The following is an 18,662-nucleotide window of genomic DNA, read 5'->3' as shown; positions in this document are numbered from 1 at the left end:
CAAGCCACATTGACCAAAGTCTCACAGCTAGTAAAGGGTGGGCTGTGACCACCATGCCAATACATCTTGGTTTACCCTCTATTAGTTTTAACCTTGGCAAATCATCTAACCTGTCTAAACTTCTGTACCCTGACCTGTAGAAATCCACCTTCCTAGTGGCTTCTTAGAGTTTCATGAGCTAATGTACGTATGCACATTCAGTAACAGTTGCATGCTGAGAGCTCAGGCTCCAAAATCATCCTTCCTGGGTTTGAATCCTGAATCTGCCATTAACCAGCTGTGAGACTTTGAGAAAGTTTCTCGATTTTCTTTGGGGATGATAACACCTACATCATAGAGGTACTATAAGGATTAAATGGATTCATACACGTAAAGCGTTGGAAACAGGGCCTGGCACACATTACATGCTTCTGTTGGCTGCTAGCACCACCACCTCCACCACTATTCACCATCATCATCCTCTCTTCTCTCTCCCTCTCTGCTAAACTAGAAGTGTTGCAGAGATTAAATCTTATGTCTCACTGGGCAAAAAGAGAATTTCAAACCCTGGATTGTTGAAGTATGGAGAATCATAGGAACTTCTAGGAATTATTTGGCCCAACCACCTCATTTTATAATTGTGGGAACTGAAGCCGAGTGGGAGAGTGATTTGCCTGAGTTCATGCAGCCTGTTGGTGGCAACATGGACTGCAGACAGGTTTGACATCTTTCCACCATACCGCACTGCCTTTACTAGGAATCATTTGTCTGGAGAACTCTCTTGAAACTGGTAATTTGAACAGAAGGAGATAAAGGTTAGAACACGGGGTTACTGCCTCTTGCCACCATGTGTGCGGCCAGACTGTTAGTCCTCCATGTGCCATAAACGCCAGCATACGGCTGGGAAAACTGCTTATAGGACTGTCAGTTGGACACAAACCTACTGTGACTTAAAAACAAAAGATCTAGACCTTTGACAGCTCCTATTTTTATTCTAATATATTGTCTATGGAACTTTTTTCCTTTAGTACCTACCACAGAGGCTTAAGGGTGGGCATAGTTCTCTGCTGAGCCACAGCTAGGGTACATTTCTGTGCCTGACCTGGGGGTACTGTCTGGAGCTGGACACCAGAGCCTGCTTCTTTTTTTTTTTTTTTACACAGCAGCTTTAATGGGGAATAACTGACAGCCAGTAGACGGTATATCTTTTTTTTTCTTTTTTTTGAGACAGAGTCTCACTCTGTCGCCCAGGCTGAAGTGCAACGGCACGATCTCAGCTCACTGCAACCTCTGCCTCCCAGGTTCAAGCAATTCTCCTACCTCAGCCTCCCAAGTAGCTGGAATTACAGGCGCTTGCCACCACGGCCAGCTAATTTTTGTAGTTTTAGTAGAGACGGGGTTTCACCACGTTGGTCAGGCTGGTCTCAAACTCCTGACTTCATGATCCGCCCACCTCAGCTTCCCAAAGTGTTGGGATTACAGGCGTGAGCCACCGTGCCCGGCTGTGCATATTTAAAGTATTCAATTTACATTTTGATCCACGTGTAGACTGGTCACCAAAAGGTAATGAAAAACAGTTTTCTCCTGCCCCTTTGTAATTCCTTCCTCCTGTCCTTTCCCACAGTAGAAATGTAGTTTGCATTTTCTAGAGTTTTATATAAATGGAATTGTACAATAGGCACTCTGTTTTTGGCCTGGCATCTTTCACTCTGTATAATTATATTGAAATTCATCCATGTTGTTTTATGTATCAATAGTTTGTTCCTTTTTACTGCTGGTATTCTAGAATAGAATACTATCGTATGGCCATACTAGTTTGTTTATTTACTGGTTAAGAGGCAGTTAGGTTGTTTTTTGGTTTTGGCTATTACAGATAAAGGTGCTATGAACATTCATGTACAAAGCTTTGTATAGACATATACTTTCCCTTTTCATGGGTAAACACCTAGTTGTGAAATGGCTGGGTTATTTGATAGGTGTATGTTTAACTTTTTCACAAGCTGCCAAATTGTTTTCCAAAGCGTAGTTGTCCCTTGGTATACACGGGGGGTTAACTCCAGAACTGTCCCCGCCATACCAAAATCCATGCATACTCAAGTCCCATGGTCAGCCCTCTGGAACCCACATGTAAGCAAAAGTCAGCTTTCCATGTACATGGGTTTCACGTCTAGAAAATACTGTATTTTTGATTTGCATTTGGTTAAAAATCCACATACAAGTGGACCCTTGAAGTTCAAGCCCGTGTTATTCAAGGGTCAGCTGTCGTTCATTTTACATTCCCATCAGAATTTCAGTGGCTCCACATCTTTGTCAGCACTTGGTATGGTCAGTATTTTAAATTTTATTCATTCTAATAGGTATGAGGTGGTAGTTCGTAATTTTAATTTTAATTTCTCCAATGACTAATGATGTCGAACATCTTTTCCTATGTTTATCTGCCATTTGTGTATCATCTTTGGTGAAGTGTCTCTTGATAAGTTGACTCCTTTATTATTTCCAAATGACCCAAAGAATATTATTTATAGCTTTATAATCTCTTCTGATATTAATATCGTTATTCTAGTTTTCTTTTGACTAGTGTTACTATAGATTATAATTTTTTATCCTTTTACTTTGAGCATGTTTCTCTTTTTGTGTTTAAACTTCATTTCTTGTAGGCAGCTTATAGTTGAGTCTTGCTTTTTAATCAAATGTGACAATCTCTGCCTTTTAATTGATTGCTATTTGATTTTAGTTTCATTATTATTATTATTATTTGAGACGGAGTCTCACTCTGTTGCCAGGCTGGAGTGCAGAGGCACGATCTTGGCTCACTGCAACCTCCGCCTCCCGGGTTCAAGTGATTCTCCTGCCTCAGCCTCCTGAGTAGCTGGGATTACAGGCACACACCACCACGCCCAGCTAATTTTTGTATTTTTAGTAGAGACAGGGTTTCACCATGTTGGCCAGGATGGTCTCGATCTCCTGACCTCATGATCTGCTTGCCATGGCCTCCCAAAGTGCTGGAATTACAGGCGTGAGCCACCATGCCTAGCCTATTATTATTATTTTTTAGAGAAAGAATATTTTAGGGCTGTTGCCCAGGCTGAAGTGCAGTGGCATGATCATAGCTCGTTGTAACCTCAAACTCCTGGGCTCAAGCCATCCCCCTATCTCAGCTTCCCAAACAGCTGGGACTACAGGTGCATGCCACCATGCCTGGCCAATTTTTAAAAATTTTTCTTGCTATATTGCCAAGGTCTTGAACTCCTTGCCTCAAGTGATTCTCCTGCCTTGGCCTCCCAAAGTGCTGGAACATTTTAGTTTCTATTGCTGTGTTTTCAAGTTTATTAATCTTATTTTCTATGTTATGTAATCTGCTGCCAATTTCATCCAGTATATGTGTGTGTGTGTGTGTGTGTGTGTGTATATACACACATACATATATATACACACATATATACACACATATATACATATATATATACATATATACATATATGTACATATACATATACATATATTTATCTTATAAAAGCATAGTTTTATGACAGGATTCCTAAGAGAAAAAAGACAATTTCAGGTGTCACGTGCATTGATGTACATACATATTGATGATACATAGTTACTGTGTTTATTAATCAGGACTCTTTGTTGCAAGTGACAGAAACTCAACTTGAACTCTTTTCAGAAAAAGAGAGGGATGTATTGACTCGTAAAATAATAGGAAAGGTTGAACAAATAAACCATAGAACAGCAGAGATACCTAACAACTTAAGTATTCAAACACCGCCAAGACTGTGTTGTTTTGTCTTTGGTATCTGTATGATGGTTTTATTGTATCTCACTGCACAGTGTCTTCCTCCGTGCACTGAAAAACATTACCACTGCTTGATGCTGAGCCTCACGGTCTCTAGATTCCAGAGGGGGACTTATTCTTTCTTATTGTTTGAAAAATCCCAAGAGAAGACTGGCTCAGCCTGAGTTGGGTTTCCATACCTGAACCACTCTATTGTGGCTGGCAGGGCAAGGTCACATACAAAGATCATAGCTCCCATGAGAATTCAGGGTCTAGTTTATTTTCTATCTACGACATTGAAGATTTCATCTCTAGAATTTAATTTGTGATTTTTATATCTTCACTCAACAAGTTCAGTCTTTCCTCTAGATTTTTAACCATACAGAATATAGTTACAATAATTGTTTTAATTTTGCTGTCTGCAAATTCTGTCATCTGTGTCATTCCTAGGTCAGTTTCTACTGATGAATTGGTTCCCCCCCTTTATTATGGATCATATTTGCCTGCTTATTTACATGTCTGGTAATTTTTGAGAGAATACCAGATGTTGTTAATTTTACCTTGTTGGGTGCTAGATATATTTGTATGTCTATAAATACTGAGGTGTTTTTGTGATATAACTAAGTTACTTGCACACAGTTTAATCCTTCCAGGTCTTGGTTTTAAACTTTGTTAGGCAGGACCAGAGCAGTATTTAATGTAGCGCTAACTTTGCCCATTACTGAGACAAAATCCTCTGAGTAAGTACTCTACAATGTTTCATGACTCCGAGGTGTTCCATATTGGCTGTGGAAACAGGAACTATTCCCAGCCCTACATGAACTTGAGACATTGTTCCCTTTAATTCGTTTGCAACCAAAGGATTCTTGTTTTGGCTTTGGGTCATTTCCTTACATATGTGCACTGCTCATATCAACTGAAGACTTTAGGGAGACCCTCTGCAGATCTCTCCTCTTTGGTATTTTGCCCTGTGATCTCTAGCTGCCTTGGCTTTCCTGGAATCTGATACCTCTCCTCAACTCAGGGAGACCACCGAGCTTTGGCCGGCTTCCTTCTTCCTGAGTACATCCCAGAAACTGTAGGCAGAAGCTGGGGGACTCACCTAATTTGTCTCACGTTGTTAGGATCACTGTCTTTCACTGCCTGATGTCCCATGTATTGAAATGCAGTTGTTTCATTTATGTGTTCAGTTTTTCAGCTGTTTCAGATGGGAGGATAAACCTGATCCCGTTGCTCCATCTTGTCAGAAGCAGAAATCTCTGTCCTTTGAGCAGAGCCCATTTTCCCTACTGCACTTTCTTTCTTTCTTCCTGGGCATTATTTTATTTATTTATTTATTTATTTATTTATTTATTTATTTATTTAGAGATGGAGTCTCGCTCTGTGGCCCAGGCTGGAGTGCAGTGGTGATCATGATCTTGGCTTGCCGCAACCTCCACCTCCTGAGTTCAAGCGATTCTCCTGCCTCAGCCTCCCAAGTAGCTGGGATTACAGGCGTGTGCCACCATGCCTGACTAACTTTTGTATTTTTAGTAGAGGCAGGGTTTCATCATGTTGGCCAGGGTGGCCTCAAACTCCTGACCTCAGGCAATCCGTTTCCTGGGCATTATTTGACAGGTGCACCAGGGGTAGGTAGAGCAGTCCCTGGGCTGCTGAGTCCCCTTCATGCCAGAGTCTGTGGACCAGTTATACCTTCCTAGACAGCCCTGGTAATGGCAAGCTTGCCAGGCCAGCTTCCAGCTTAGGTGACCTGCGTAGTGGATGAAGTGCTGAAGGAAACATGAAGAAAAGGAGGAGGATGGTCAGGAAGAAGGAGCAGGGATGTCATCGCAATGTCAGAAATGCTATCAAGTGCTGTAGGAAGGCGAGCTGGCTGCCCTGATAGAACTCACAGGGTGGCATGGCCACGGTATGGTACTCATTTTTGTAGGTGGAGAAACTACCTTACCTTTGCTACAAAAAGCCAGAGTCAGGAGGACCCATTCCAGCTCAATCAACCCAGAAGAACATTGTGCATAAACTGGATACCAATTTATTTATTCCTGTTGAGAAACACCATCATCTGCAGGGACCTGGGCTTTTCCATTGATGCCCTGGGGTCTGTTTGACTAACGGGTCAGAGCCACTCTAGGAGAGCAGGTGGTTGCGGGAGCAGCCACCACCTTTGTGTGGGGACACATATAGTAACCACAGTTTCTGAAGCAAAAACTGGGATTCTTGATTTGGCTGGATATGTTCTGATTTGTAATTCGTCTGTCAAAATACGTTTAGTTATATTTCTAATAATTCACTGTGATCGAAGTGAACACAGAGATGGGCCTTTAGAACTCGGGCCTCCGGTAGCTGCATTTCCATATTGATTGCTGGTGGTTCTCCTGTTTCTAGTAGGAACCAGAGGCAACTTAGTCCCCTCCTCAGAGAGCTGCACATTGTGCTGATAGAGACAAAATAGGCATTTATACCATTTATTCATCTGCTCATTCATTGGACAAATATTTATTGAGCAGCTACTGAGTGCCAAATGCTGGAAAAACATAATAACAACAAACCTATGTTTTTGTTTTCCAGCTGGAAAAAACAAAGGACTGTATAATTTGGTTTCTAAAGAAGGCTTCTCATTCAGGTTCCCACAACCACCTTCCAGAGGCAACACAACTGTGTATAATGCCGGAGTTGCCTGTGCTAGAGTGACGGATGTCTTGGGTGACTTGGCAGCAGCAGGCCGGCGGGCGCGGCCGTCACAGGCATGGTCTCTCTGTGTTCCTTGCAGGTTCCCCCGCCTGCACAGCGCGGTGATCAGGACCTTTGTTCTCGTGCAGCACTACGCGGCCGCCCTGATGGCCGTGAGCGGCCTCCCGCAGATGAAGAACTACACGTCGGTGGAGACGCTGGAGATCACGCAGAACCTCCTCAACTCCCCGAAGCAGTGCCCCTGCGGCCACGGGCTCATGGTCCTGCTGCGGGTGCCCTGTTCGCCCCTGGCGGCCGTGGCCTATGAGCGGCTGGCCCACGTACGGGCCCGGCTGGCGCTGGAGGAGCACTTTGAGATCATCCTGGGCAGTCCCAGCTCAGGCGTCACCGTGGGGAAGCACTTCGTAAAGCAGCTCAGGGTAGGTGCTGTGCGCAGGGAGGGGCGGAGGGCCTGGGGGTACCTGGGAGAGCTGAGGGGCCCACCAGAGGCAGGGAGTGTCACAAACCCCACGGCGTGGCCAACGTGGCTTCCCTAGACCCAGCCACCCCTCAGCCTCCTCTCTGTGCTTCCCCACCTCTGCCCTCTGCCCTCTGCCCCAGCAGCACCCCCACAGCCCTGCAGCATTGCCTTATGACTTTAGACCTCTGGGCAGCCTGCTTTCTTTTTTCCTGGGCATCCATTTCCTCTCTTCTTTGTTTAGCTGATGCTTCTTTATTTTCCCCTTTGAGACAGGGTCTCGCTCTGTGGCCCAGGCTGGAGTGTGGTGGCGTGATCACAGCTCACTGCAGCCTTGAGCTCCTGGGCTCCAGGGATCCTCCCACCTCAGGCTCCTGGGTAGCTGGAACCACCAGCATGTGCCACCACACTTGGCTAATTTTTAAAATTTTTAAAATTTTCTCCATGTTGCCCCGGCTGATCTCAAACTCCTGAGTTCAAGCGATCCTCCTGCCTCAGCCTCCCAAAGTGCTGGGTTCCAGGTGTGAGCTGCCCTGCTTATTTTCTGCAGCACTTAGGTTGGTGTCTTTCCTCTTTCAGGAAGCCACCCTCCCCCTCTGCCATGCCCAGGGCAGTGCCATGCTCCCTGCCTGTCATCCAGCCCCTCTCCCAGATGGTGGGGGGCAATGGCCATCCCCACAGAACTCAACCCCCAAAGCCTAGCACAGCGCCTGGCCCATAGTAGGTTCTCACTCAATCTGCAGGTGACACAAAATGCAAAAGGTTTAGGGAAAGAACAAATGAGTGGAAAACAGGAATGAAAGGGAGGACACTGTCAGGAGAGAGCACAGGCAAGACATAAGGAACAGCTGGTTGGGCGCGGTGGCTTACGCCTGTAATTCCAGCACTTTAGGAGGCTGAGGCGGGCGGATCACTTGAGGTCAGGAGTTCGAGATAAGCCTGGCCAGCATGGAGAAACCCTGTCTCTACTAAAAATACAACAATTAGCCAGATGGGGTGGCGTGCGCCTGTAGTCCCAGCTACTCGGGAGGCTGAGGCAGGAGAATCACTTGAACCCTGGTGGTGGAGGTTGCAGTGAGCTGAGATTGCGCCACTGCACTCCAGCCTGGGTGACTCAGCGAGACTCTGTCTCAAAAAAAAAAAAAAAAAAAAAAGACTTAAGGAGCAGCTGACAACATAGACTTCCTTTCACGGAGCTGGTCAGCTGACAGAGATGTCTTGAACATGCTCTGGCTGGCTAGTCTACATGTTCTAGATGACTGAAAATACGGTGGCCAAGTGGATGGTGTGCTTATTTGCAGTCTAAAGAAATTTCCTTTTGGTCAGAAGATATAGTTCAAGGAGTTTAAATTGGTGTGGGAGGCCATCAGGGTTCCTCTGAGCTGGGCTGGTTGGGAAGGGAGGCGTCTGTGGCTTTATTTCTTTTTCGTTATCTGCAGATGTGGCAGAAAATCGAGGATGTGGAGTGGAGACCCCAGACTTACTTGGAGCTGGAGGGTCTGCCTTGCATCCTGATCTTCAGCGGGATGGACCCGCACGGGGAGTCCTTGCCGAGGTGAGTGGAGGGGTTATGCCCCTGGGGGTCTCTGAGGAGCTGGCTGCCTGGGCCCCCTCAGGGAACATGTTAGGGGGGCTGCTGTGCCCTGACGGTAGGCAGCACCACTCGCATTCACAGGCACCGTGGTTGGGGCCTTCATTGTGGCTTTCCCAGCAGGGGCCTGAGTGCGTCTGAGGCCCGTGCCCCTTTTCCTGATTCTCAGAAATGCACTGTTTGGGCTCGTGGTGACGGCTGTTGCCAGGCTCTGCGGGTGGAGGCTCTGCAGGTGGAGTCAGGATTTCATGCCTCCTGAGTTCAGTGTCTCCCCATGGGGCACTCTGTGTGCGCTGGGGATGGCAGTTCTGCTTGCGACAGTACGGCATCCTCTCCAGGACTTGCAGCCACAGTTCCTGCTGGTACCTAGGCTGCCGCAATGCCTGGGCCCTCCTGGCTTAGGAGGCGTTCTGGGAGTGGGGGCAACTGACGCTGCTCGGGAAGAGCTGGTTCTTCCAGCACAGAGTGGACTGTCTCAAAAGATGTGTCCCCCTGAATCCATCACAGCCTGGAAAGTCTCAGCCACACAGCCACTCGATGTCCCCTGGTGTGGGGGGTCTCTAGGCCACCACACAGACATGCAGACACTCGAGACTCAGGTCACTGCGCCTCCTGTAAGGCAGTTTCTTGGATTGGTAGTGACAGATTGGGTTTTAGAGACTTCATACCCGTGGAGAAGAGCAGACGGCCAGCAAAAGATAGCAAAAGCCGACATCAGTGGAATTCCTGTTATGTTCTGGGAACTGTCCTAGATTCTTCTTTTAGGTTTTATTTCATTTTACTCTCACCTTAATCCTGGGGAAAAGGTGCTATTTCAGTAGTCCCATTTTACGGATGAAGAAACTGAGGCTTACTGAGATTAAGCCAGTCTGGCCAGCAGTGGGCCTGGCTTCTTCCCCCACGAGCACCCCACACTTCAGCAAACGGCCCTGTGCATGCTGCATACTCATGGGCCAGGGGAAGGGGGCTCCAGAACATTTGACCGTGCTTGTTGCTATTTCACATGGATTAATTCTTTTCTTCTTCAATTCCTTAAGGACTGAGACAATGTCTTAATCTGTTTTAAATTTTAGCAAGCATTTGCTGAGTACCAGGTACCTTCTGGTACCTTCTTTGTACCAGGCATCATGATAGACTTTTCATATGAAACTTACTCCTTGCTGCAGTAGTATTACCATCCTGTTTCATGGTTGAGTCAATGAACGATCATTTGCCTGAGGTCACGAGCAGTAAGTTTCAGAGCCCCACGGGAACCCTCACGTACCCTTCTCTAAGCCCTTTGCCTTGGTTGTGTTTCTGCTGCGCAAGTCTGAGCACGGGGTTGGCCTTTCCTCTGCTGCTCACAGATAGCATTGCTTGTTGGTGTCCGACTTGATTGACATCATATTTCTAGCGTCTAGTACCCTGGCCTGTGTTCACTTGGATTGAATAATTAAATGCTTACTGATTACATTTAATCTTTATCACAGCGGACTTAGATTTTTTTTTTTTTTTGAGATGGAGTCTCACTCTGTTGCCCAGGCTGGAGTGCAGTGGTGCGATCTCAACTCACTGCAGACTCCGCCTCCTGGGTTCAAGTGATTCTCCTGCCTCAGCCTCCCGAGGAGCTGGGATTATAGGCACCTGCCTCCACACCCAGCTAATTTTTGTATTTTTAGTAGAGATGGGGTTTTGCCATGTTGGTTAGGCTGGTCTCGAACTCCTGACCTCAAGTGATCGGCCCACCTTCGCCTCTCAAAGTGCTGGGATTACAGGCATGAGCCACCACACCCAGCCAGATGGTTATTAATATTCATTCCCATCTTTCAGATGAAAAAATCAGAGCCTCAGAGAAGTTGTGCAGCTTGTCACAGCTTCTGTCGCTAGGAAGTAGCAGAGCTCAGGTTCAAGCCCCCCCTTTTTGTTGTTGTTGTTGTTGTCTGTTCTGTTTTGAGATGGAGTCTCGCTCTGTCGCCCTGGCTGGAGTGCAGTGACACAATCTCTGCTCACGGCAAGCTCTGCCTCCCGAGTTCACTCCATTCTCCTGCCTCAGCCTCCTGAGTAGCTGGGACTACAGGTGCCCGCCACCATGCGTGGCTCATTTTTTGTATTTTTAGTAGAGACGGGGTTTCACCGTGTTAGCCAGGATGGTCTCGATCTCCTGACCTTGTGATCCGCCCGCCTCGGCCTCCCAAAGTGCTGCAAGCCCCTTTTTTATCTGACCCAAAAGTTAGTGCAGCACAGAGCTAAATGCATAGTGGGTGTCCCCAAAGATTTACTATTATACTGAATTTGTTGCTGCAAGCTCCCAGTAACACTGTTGGCTTTTCCACTTGTACGAGTCCTTGGGTCCTCACCAGGAAGGTGGGGTGTGGTCCTGATCAGTGCTGCCTGCAGCAGTGGGAACAGCACTCCACTTGTGGAAGGCACTAAACAGACACCTTCTTCTGTGTCTTGCTAGGTCTTTGAGGTACTGTGACCTGCGACTGATAAACTCCTCCTGCTTGGTGAGAACAGCCTTGGAGCAGGAGCTGGGCCTGGCTGCCTACTTTGTGAGCAACGAGGTTCCCTTGGAGAAGGGGGCTAGGAATGAGGCCTTGGAGAGTGATGCCGAGAAGCTGAGCAGCACGGACAACGAGGATGAGGAGCTGGGGACAGAAGGTGAGGGATGGCTGCCCTCCGCCTACACGTCCCTGTCTGCATGTCTTTCTTGGCTTCTGAGCTTTGAGGCTGCCTGTGCTTACGGAGACAGCTGTCTCCAGTTCAGCAGGGTCCTGGGACCTGTCTGCTGGACAGCGGCTCTGGATGAGAGGTCTCCAGTGTTGGATGAAACGGCAGAGCCCTCACTGAATTCAGATTTTGTTTGTTTTCTCCCCATCTCTTTTGGTGGTGTGAGAAAATGGAAATCCCTATAGGTTTTTCCTAGTTCTAGAATTCTTAAAGAATGGGAAGAAAAATTAAGATTTCTTAGAGTTCAAGTTCAAAATTTCTTAGAGTTCCTCGTTCCACTCACTGGTGGAATTCCCACCTAGTGTGATTTGCTTGTTTATTTCCTCTGTGAATCAACCCAACAGCGTGCTGTCCATTTTTAAGATTTGTGAAAACAGGCTCATTTGCAGACTCTTCAAATCTGATGCCATCTTTTTAATAGGACACATAAATGATAACATCGCAAGGCATTGACTATAGTCAACAATGTGATGAGAAAGACGTAGACAATCATACAAAAACTAGAAAGCATTTGTGGAGTGTGTGGAATGGAAGGAGGTGGGTGTGGGCACCAGCGCGGGTATGTGCTCTGCCTTGTCTGTCTTGACTGTGGGACCGCTCTTAGCCTCAGCTTGCTCGTCTGTAATATGTAGATGGAAAGGCCTGCCCGCCTGTAGCCATCTTTTCAAAGCACGGCAGAGACTCTGATTTAATTCTTTCACTTGTGAGTATCTGCTGCACGTCTCCGTGCTCCCTGGCATCTCAGGACCCCCTTCTTTAGTTTCACCATCTGCTCCTCTCTACCCACAGCCCCCACTGCACCAGGCACTGGCCCACGTTAAACTTGCAGTGGCCGGGCTGTGCTCTGCCCTTCTGGCCTCTGCGCTGCACGGCTGCCCTTCCTGCTGCTCAAAGTTTTTCTTTCTCTACTTTACCTGCAAAACCCTGAGGTCCTTCAGGGCGACGGCCAGATGCCCCCTCTTCCAGGAGATGCCCTGCTTTTCCCCCAGGCTCCCCGACCCCTCTCTCTTTGCATCTCCTCCACCAGCTTGCAGCTGTGCCTCATGGGCAGGAGCCTTTGCTGCACCCAGAGTGCCTCTCTGCACTGCAGCCCACTCCCTCCTGTCTCCTCAGTGCCCTGTCCATGGTGGGGGCCTGGAAGATGGCAGTGAATGAGTAAATGGATGGGGAGAGGTGATGCATGGGAACACACTTTACACACTGTGAAGTGCTGGGCAAATGTCAGGAATGGTGATTTCGGTGCATTCTCAGCGTGTGTGTTTTGGAACAGGCTCTACCTCGGAGAAGAGAAGCCCCATGAAAAGGGAGAGGTCCCGCTCCCACGACTCAGCATCCTCATCCCTCTCCTCCAAGGCTTCCGGTGAGTCTTCCCCCACGGGAAGGACCAGACCAGCAGACTGATTTTTGAGGTTTCAGAGAATGAAAAGAAACCTATAGAGGGCTATTTGCTGCTCCTTTATTTTCCATCAGAACTGGAAAGATAAGGAAATCTTTGAAGTGCTGGACTCTAGAGAGTAAATGTTCTGGTCAACTTCGGATCGGAGAACTTGAAGACTGAGCAAGACTGTAGGGTTCTGCTGCCCCTGTCTTCAGGGGAAGACTGTGGACCCTGCCCCTCACTGTGGCTGGGGCCTCAGGCTGAGTCCTGGCCGTGTTAGGGGCGGGTCCCCGGGTGTTCTCCCTGCCGTTGTTGGTTTGGGAAAACCCTGTGCCCTGTGGGGAGAGGAGCTGAGCACAAGGAGAGAAGTAGACATGGAGACTTCACTGGGGGAAGAGCAACAAAAGGCAACACAAGCTCATGAGCCTTCCGTGTAGCCACAGCCGCAGCGGGTGGGCAGTGCCAACCCCAGGCTCCACACGGTCTCTGCCCTAAGGGGTTCCTCTGTCTCCGAGAGTAGTCAGGATCCCGCAGAGGAGGGCAGAGCCCCTGGTGAGAAACAGAGGCCCCGGGCAAGTCAGGGGCCACCGTCGGCCATCAGCACGCACAGTCCCTGTCTTTCCGCCAAAAGCATTCTGAGGGCCTACTTGCTATCTGGATCAGCACTGAAGGATAAATGAGATGTAGACCTGACCTCAGGGAACAAACTCATTGTTCTCATAAAAGACGTGTTATTTTGCAGTAGTTTTTGCACACATTTTCACTTCACATATGAAGAAGTCTATAATTTTGTCCCAAGGCAGAGGGCAGATTTCAGGGTAGGTGAGGTTACCACAGGTTTGAGAGAGCAGCTGACCCTCAGTCGTGCCTTGCGGAAGGTGTTGCAAGTGCAGGAAGCCTTAAGGGCCGAGAGGCTCAGGGGCGAGATGCACAGGGCCTGGGTGCGGGGACGGGTGTGTGCGGTGGCCGCAGGCTCCTGTTGTTGGGGGCGGGGGGGTGCCTAGCTGTGGCTGAGGGAGCGGCTGAGAGTCACTGCTGTTTGGTCTGGGTCGGGGAAAAGTCAGAGGTCAGAGCCCACCAGGAGACTGGCTAGGGGGCATCTGGGGCCGCCCTTCTTTTCCCCTCACCTCCCGCGCCTGAGCACAACAGTGAGCTGGTGGTTGGGGTCTCCCTCCCAGAAGTCCCCGATGGAGTCAGCACTGAGCCTCTTCACCCTCAGCCCAGAGCTCGGGGACTGAAAGAAGCCCTGCCTCATAGGCAGGAGCTCAGTCAGAAAAGCCAGCACCGCAACCACTGGGTCTGTTTGCCTGAAACAGTACAGGGGGCCTGGGGCAGAAACAGGAGCCGCCGGCAAGTTCTGGGACAGCTCACTCCTGGGACAAGTCACCCCTGAGATGGGCCACTCCTGGGACGAGTCGCCCCTGAGATGGGCCACTCCTGGGACGAGTCGCCCCTGAGATGGGCCACTCCGGGGACAGGTCACTCCTGGGATGGGCCACTCCTGGGACAGGTCACTCCTGGGATGGGCCACTCCTGGGACAGGTCACTCCTGGGATGGGTCACTCCTGGGACAGGTACCTTCTAGGACGTCCCTGACCAGGTTCATCTCTCCTCAGGTTCAGCGCTCGGTGGCGAGTCCTCGGCTCAGCCCACAGCACTCCCCCAGGGAGAGCATGCCAGGTCGCCCCAGCCCTGTGGCCCTGCAGAGGAGGGCGGAGCCCCTGGTGAGAAACAGAGGCCCCGGGCAAGTCAGGGGCCACCATTGGCCATCAGCAGGCACAGTCCCGGGCTGACGCCCCAGCCCGACTGTGGCCTCAGGACCGGCCAGAGGAGCGTCCAGGTGTCGGTCACCTCGTCGTGCTCCCAACTGTCCTCCTCCTCAGGCTCATCCTCCTCGTCCGTGGCGCCCGCTGCCGGCACGTGGGTCCTGCAGGCCTCCCAGTGCTCCTTGACCAAGGCCTGCCGCCAGCCGCCCATCGTCTTCTTGCCCAAGCTCGTGTATGACATGGTCGTGTCCACTGACAGCAGCGGCCTGCCCAAGGCCGCCTCCCTCCTGCCCTCCCCCTCGGTCATGTGGGCCAGCTCTTTCCGCCCCCTGCTCAGCAAGACCATGACATCCACTGAGCAGTCCCTCTACTACCGGCAGTGGACGGTGCCCCGGCCCAGCCACATGGACTACGGCAACCGGGCCGAGGGCCGCGTGGACGGCTTCCACCCCCGCAGGCTGCTGCTCAGCGGCCCCCCTCAGGTGAGTGTTACTCGCTGCCCCAGCACAGCCCCGGACTGGGGGGGTCCTCACACTCCCATCTGAAGGGCAGGCCTGGGGGTGACCGCACCCACGTCTTCACTTTTCACCATTCCCGTGGTGGAATCTTCTCCGATGGCCTGGGGTGGACCGGAGGGAGGAGGGCAGGACTCATCTGCCACTCAGGGCTGGTGGCTTCCATTCCTCCCCTGTGTGATGTGGGGGGCGGACAGGAGACCTTTCTGGGTGTATCAGATTACGGTTCCTCAACCCACGTCATCTCACTCGGCCACTGCACGTGTTCTCTGACAAATAGAAACAAAACTCTGGGTTCTCCACTGGAAGGTTTCGGTGAACCATGAACGGAGAACTAGGGGTTCTGTTTCCCTGTCTCAGCCTTCCTGCAATGCATGGTGTTTCCTTAACAAGAAAAGTCCATTTCACCTCTCAATGGCAGAATCTCCTGCGCGTGAGCCTGTGGGGAGGAGGAGGGCTGGGGACTGGAATCTGCTCTTTGGAACAGAGCTGGGCTTTGGGGCTGGGATGCGGTTCAGTATCCTTTTGTTTCTTAAACTTGTAGAATGAACAATATTACTTTTTCTGATTTAAAAAGGACAAAAGAAAATGTTTCTTACCAAGGAGTCTCCCTTCTTCCATACCCTCACGCTATTGGATATTATTAGTTTAAAATCGTTGTCTCTTTGATGGGTGAAAAATAATACATTACAGTTTTACTAGTAAGATTGACATATTCTTGTATTTTTACTGGTCATTGATACTTCTTTTTCAGTGATTTTCTGGTTTTTCTTATTTGTTTTTCCTTTAGGCCATTTGACTTTTTCTTGTTGATTTGTGGAAGTGCTTTAGATATTACAGATTTTTGTCCTTTGTCTATCATCTGTATTGCAGATATTTTCTCTGAAGCTTCCCTGTGGTTGGGTGTCATATTTTCCTCTGTAAAGTTAGTTATTTCCATTCATTGGCATTTGCTGAGTTGTAGCATGAACCAAGCATTGGGCTCGGTGCTTGGAAAGCACATCCCTGGAGTGGCTCTTTTATTTATTATTATTGTTATTATTTATTATTATTGTTATTTTTCAGACGGAGTCTCGCTCTGTCGCCAGGCTTGAGTGCAGTGGCATGATCTCAGCTCACTGCAGCCTCCGCCTCCCGGGTTCAAGCGATTCTCTTGCCTCAGCCTCCCGAGTAGCTGGGACTACAGACGGATGCTATCATGCCCGGCTAATTTTTGTATTTTTAGTAGAGATGGGGTTTCACCATGTTGGCCAGGATGGTCTGGATCTCTTGACCTCGTGATCTGCCTGCCTCAGCCTCCCAAAGTGCTGGGATTACAAGTGTGAGCCAGGAATCCCACGCCTGTAGTGGCTCTTTATACAGTGGTACAGGGAGGGTACTGGGCCAGACCATAGGTACTTCTCAATCAGTAATAACCAAAATGGACTAAGATTAATAGGAGGTATGCTAGCCTGAAGCTGGGCTGGGGAAGCAGGGAACTCTATGTTACAGGAAGCAGGAGAAGGAAGAAGAAGAAAGTTGTTCTTTTCCTGGGTTTAGAAGGAGAAATACGAGAAGCACTTTTTTTTATGTCTTATACAATGAATTTTGCTGTCTTGTACAGACATATTGATTAAGACAAGCAATTTGCAAGATTCATAAGGCATGTTTATAGTATCCTATTTTTTTGAAGCAGCTTTCTTTGGCTTATGATAAACTTCTATTTCTAACAGCTTAAAAATGCGGCTGGTTAAAATCTAGAGATGCGTTTGCAACGATATTTAAGCAGGAAGGCCTTATGCTCGTGGGAGTCCATTTGTCCACCTGCCACGCTTCTTCCCTTCAAATATCTTTGCATCCACGGGGTTCTCATTTTAAAGACAGGATCTTTAAGTGAGGCAGATGTCAGGAGCCATGCCAGGTGTTCAGCCAGTGCCTGGCACGCAGATGGGGCTTCCTCACTAGGGGTTTTAACTCCTATACCTTTACAGATCGGGAAGACAGGTGCCTACCTGCAGTTCCTCAGTGTCCTGTCCAGGATGCTTGTTCGGCTCACAGAAGTGGATGTCTATGACGAGGAGGAGATCAATATCAGTGAGTTATCTGTTTGGGGATATGTGGGCTTGGAGCCACCTTCATCACTTTCTCAAGTGACTTTAATTTTATATTTCACTTTCTAGATGGAATTCTCAGATTCATGATCAGACTCATCCCAAGGACCCTGTAGGGGGTGCTATTTATCTTGTAGTCATTTTTCTCAGTATCAGGCCTTTGCTGTAGTGATACAATTATGATTATTAGCTGACTGTTTACTGAGTACCTTCCACATGTGGAGCACTGACCTAGATACTTTGCACAAGTTACCATGTTAATTTCTTAGGCCCAGGGTGAGATAGATGTTCCATTCTCCTGATAAATCACATGCTTGGGAGCCCAGCTGAGTAGTGGCAGGGCTGGCTGGAATTAGATTTGACTGCTGCCTCTGCAAAGCAGACTTACCCCTCAGGAGAGGTTTCCTGCTCAGGCAGCTGAGCAGGGAGGTCAGTGTCTTGGGGCAAAATAGAAATACGTGAAATGTGGGGAAAATCCTGTTCTCATTTCCAGAACAGAGTTTACCCTGATTAAGTTCAGCTTCTTTTTGAGCACCCCTTTTGTGCTCATGTAAAATAACCTCCCTTGTTTCCTCCTCATCCCTCCTCCCAGTGGCTCATAAACTTGGTCTGGTCAATGAATCTGCTGTGCTGGGAGAGAGAGCTTGTCAGACGAGTCCTGTCTGTGTTGTGGAGAGGTTGCCAGCCAGCTGCACCAGTGTCTGAAGGGCACTTGGTGAGATGCTGTCGACTGTGCTTCAGTTTTGACTTGGAGAAAATTTGGAGCCAAGGAAGCCAGTCCAGCCCTCGGCCTTCCCTCCCAGGAAAGGAGAGGCTCATCAGCTGGCTCTGAGTTTTCTAAGGTTTCCCCACGGTTTGGAACCACATTTCAGATGAAGTCTGCAGCCGTGCTGAATTTGTCTCCTTGCTTTCTTGGACATACCAGTGATAAAGACAGGATTTGAACCCAGTTTGTTCAGTGTTAAACCCCATTCTTTAAATTTTATCTCTTTTGTTGAATAGGGATAATTTCTCTTTTATAGGGTTTTATGGGGATTAAATGTGACACACACAGAGCACCAAGACTGTTTTTTTTTTAGACAAAGTCTAGCTGTGTTGCCCGGGCTGGAGTGCAGTGGCACCATCTCGGTTCATTGCAACCTCCACCTCCCAGGTTCAAGTGATTCTCTTGTCTCAGCCTCTGGAGCAGCTGGATTTATAGGCATGTGCCACCACGCCTGGCTAATTTTTGTATTTTTAGTATAGACAGGGTTTCACCATGTTGGCCAGGCTGGTCTCAAACTCCTGACCTCAAGTGATCCACCCGCCTCAGCCTCCCAAAGTTCTGGGATTACAGGTGTGAGCCACCGTGCTTGGCCAAAACCTATTAAATACTCATAGGCATTTCTCCCCTGCCTTCCTATGGACATGCACTCTGCCCATGTGTGTACTATAGTAGGACATGTATTTAATATAATCAACATGTTTTATAATTTGAATTGGGCCATCTAGATTTTTCTACCTTAGACACTTAGTAAGCACCATAGACTACAATGATCACCATGTGAGATGAGACTTGGCAAATGGAAGAGTGTGGTTTGGGCTACAAATGTTGTTGGCATCAGAAGGGAGAAGCCCCTGGGCTGGAGCACTCCGAGAGGCTTTCTATAGGTGGAGTGACAGGAGCTGAGCCGTATTGGCTGGGGGGCATTTAGATAGAGGCAAGAAA

General features: G+C 48.7%; 1 protein-coding gene across 9 annotated transcripts in view; it reads left to right on the top strand.

The window, feature by feature from the left end:
* Nucleotides 1–18,662, top strand: part of GREB1 (growth regulating estrogen receptor binding 1) — a 161,389-nt gene that overhangs the window by 122,043 nt on the left and 20,684 nt on the right. For all 9 annotated transcript variants that reach the window (XM_055377502.2, XM_055377499.2, XM_063696059.1 and 6 more), the window contains 6 exons: nt 6,528–6,867; nt 8,345–8,460; nt 10,937–11,136; nt 12,476–12,565; nt 14,200–14,831; nt 16,835–16,937. In XM_055377502.2, the coding sequence (XP_055233477.2) occupies nt 6,528–6,867; nt 8,345–8,460; nt 10,937–11,136; nt 12,476–12,565; nt 14,200–14,831; nt 16,835–16,937 (1,481 nt within the window). The remainder of the gene's footprint in view (nt 1–6,527; nt 6,868–8,344; nt 8,461–10,936; nt 11,137–12,475; nt 12,566–14,199; nt 14,832–16,834; nt 16,938–18,662) is intronic.

The sequence above is a fragment of the Gorilla gorilla genome, chromosome 12 (genome assembly GCF_029281585.2).
Source record: "Gorilla gorilla gorilla isolate KB3781 chromosome 12, NHGRI_mGorGor1-v2.1_pri, whole genome shotgun sequence".
NCBI classification, from domain to species: domain Eukaryota; kingdom Metazoa; phylum Chordata; class Mammalia; order Primates; family Hominidae; genus Gorilla; species Gorilla gorilla.
Note: the sequence above shows the minus strand (reverse complement) of the source record. Positions and strands in the feature narration are given on the sequence as shown.